A 1,695-nucleotide genomic window follows, 5' to 3' on the forward strand; every position below is an offset into this window, starting at 1 on the left:
GCAGGAATGTGCACACACATGCTCATTCCCAGCTCCGAGAGCAAAGCAAAGTCACTTCTCCTGTTCCTCAGTGCCTCACGATCCCTTTCATCTCATCAAAAACTCCCAAGTTCAATTCCCACTTAACAGAGAAAACACTAACTGCACTGCAAAAAGCAGAGTTCACTCGTTCAGCCAGGAAACTTTTGGAGGAGCTGTTTTTCCTCTAGTTGTCTAGATCCACCTGCAGTGCACATATAACAGCCCCTGGACAGGCAATGTCAATTCCTTCAGCGTGACAAAGCATTTTATGACACTCAGGAGCTAAACCCCAAGGAGGAACAGCTTGTTTGCTGCTTAAGACAAATCAGAGATGACTCCTTTGTTGCAGCTTCCTACAGGTTGCCTGGAATGCAGTGAAAAGAGAGCACTGGTACCCAGATATCCAGCTGGGGTCCCTCGTACTGTTGGCCCTCGAAGACCTCGGGGGCTGCGTAGGGAGGGCTCCCACACCACGTTGTCAGTGGTTCTCCACTCTTGTAGAAGTTCCCAAAGCCAAAGTCTGTGGAGAAATTAGGGCAAAGTCACTCCGACCTCCAGTTGCACAACAAAGAATGCTTGTGTTACCCCAAGAATGATTCCATGCACAGCCTAGGCCTGAAGCCCACTCTATCCCAAATCCTGGGAGCAGGACTGACAGCATTGGGATCAATGTCCTACACTGATCTTTTCCTGGCAACTCTGGAATTATTAAAACACTGCAAAACTTCACGACCTGTAGGAGTTTTGAGTAAACTTGTTCCAGTTTGCTAAATCTCAGTTTATAAACAGCTGTCACCGAAATCCAACACACTGACAGCTGTGCAAAGGAGCTGATTTGTGTGCCAGGAGATAGCTGAGATACAGCACTGGGTCTGAGATATCCTGGGTTTTCCTTAGGTGCTCTCTAGCCTCGAGGACACAACAAATTTTGACAACAAAAGCATCAGCTTTGGAGCTGGGAGGGAGGAACTCCGCCAAAAGCAACAAGCATGAGAAAAAAGAGCCTTTTGCTGGGAAGGACACTGCTACTGGGATTGTCTACAGCTCTTTCAATCTCCAACTGAAATGACCATTCCACAACTAAACAGTTCTTTTAAGCATTCCTTTTTATGGCTGAAGATGGGCCCAGCAGTGGGTCCCAGAGCACTAATATTAGTCACCAGTTTTAATAATCCAGCAGTGAAAAGCAAAATGACAGCCAGGAGTTCAGCAAGACACGGAGTTGGAGTCTGCTGCTTTAGCCTGTAGCTAACCAGGCTCCTGCAGAGCAGTGCTGAGAGCTGGTGTGACTGGAGGAATCCTGTGAAAGTCAACAGTGGTGATAAACAGGAATGAGGCTGTTGATTTAGTGCTCCCCAGCGCTGAATCCCTCGGAGGGATGTTAACACAACCAACGCTGATCAGCAGATAGCAAACCTGATAAACACTGTGGTTAGACACGGTGCAGGCACTGCTGACACCACTGCATTTACTCCTGTTTGTATAGTCTGTGTTACTCAGAGGAGAGATCCTGGCTCTCCTGTCACACATCATGAGCTATGAAACCATGAGAGAACTCTTAGACTCAAAGCAAAAGAGGTATTAAAATAAAACTTTACCAGGCTCAGAGAAAGTTAACCTGGAGCTGGTTTGGAGAAGCACATGGACATGGAATCTGACTGCTCATAGAGCTCA

At 47.1% G+C, this 1,695-nt stretch overlaps 1 protein-coding gene across 1 annotated transcript in view; it reads right to left on the reverse strand.

Annotated features, from left to right (window-relative positions):
• Positions 1-1,695, reverse strand: part of LOC103807758 (serine/threonine-protein kinase SIK2-like) — a gene marked incomplete at its 5' end in the record, with an annotated part of 20,526 nt that overhangs the window by 9,889 nt on the left and 8,942 nt on the right. The window contains one exon of the mRNA XM_009080504.1: positions 417-541. Within this exon, the coding sequence (XP_009078752.1) occupies positions 417-541 (125 nt within the window). The remainder of the gene's footprint in view (positions 1-416; positions 542-1,695) is intronic.

This window comes from Acanthisitta chloris, unplaced genomic scaffold (genome assembly GCF_000695815.1).
Source record: "Acanthisitta chloris isolate BGI_N310 unplaced genomic scaffold, ASM69581v1 scaffold41158, whole genome shotgun sequence".
Classification (NCBI taxonomy): domain Eukaryota; kingdom Metazoa; phylum Chordata; class Aves; order Passeriformes; family Acanthisittidae; genus Acanthisitta; species Acanthisitta chloris.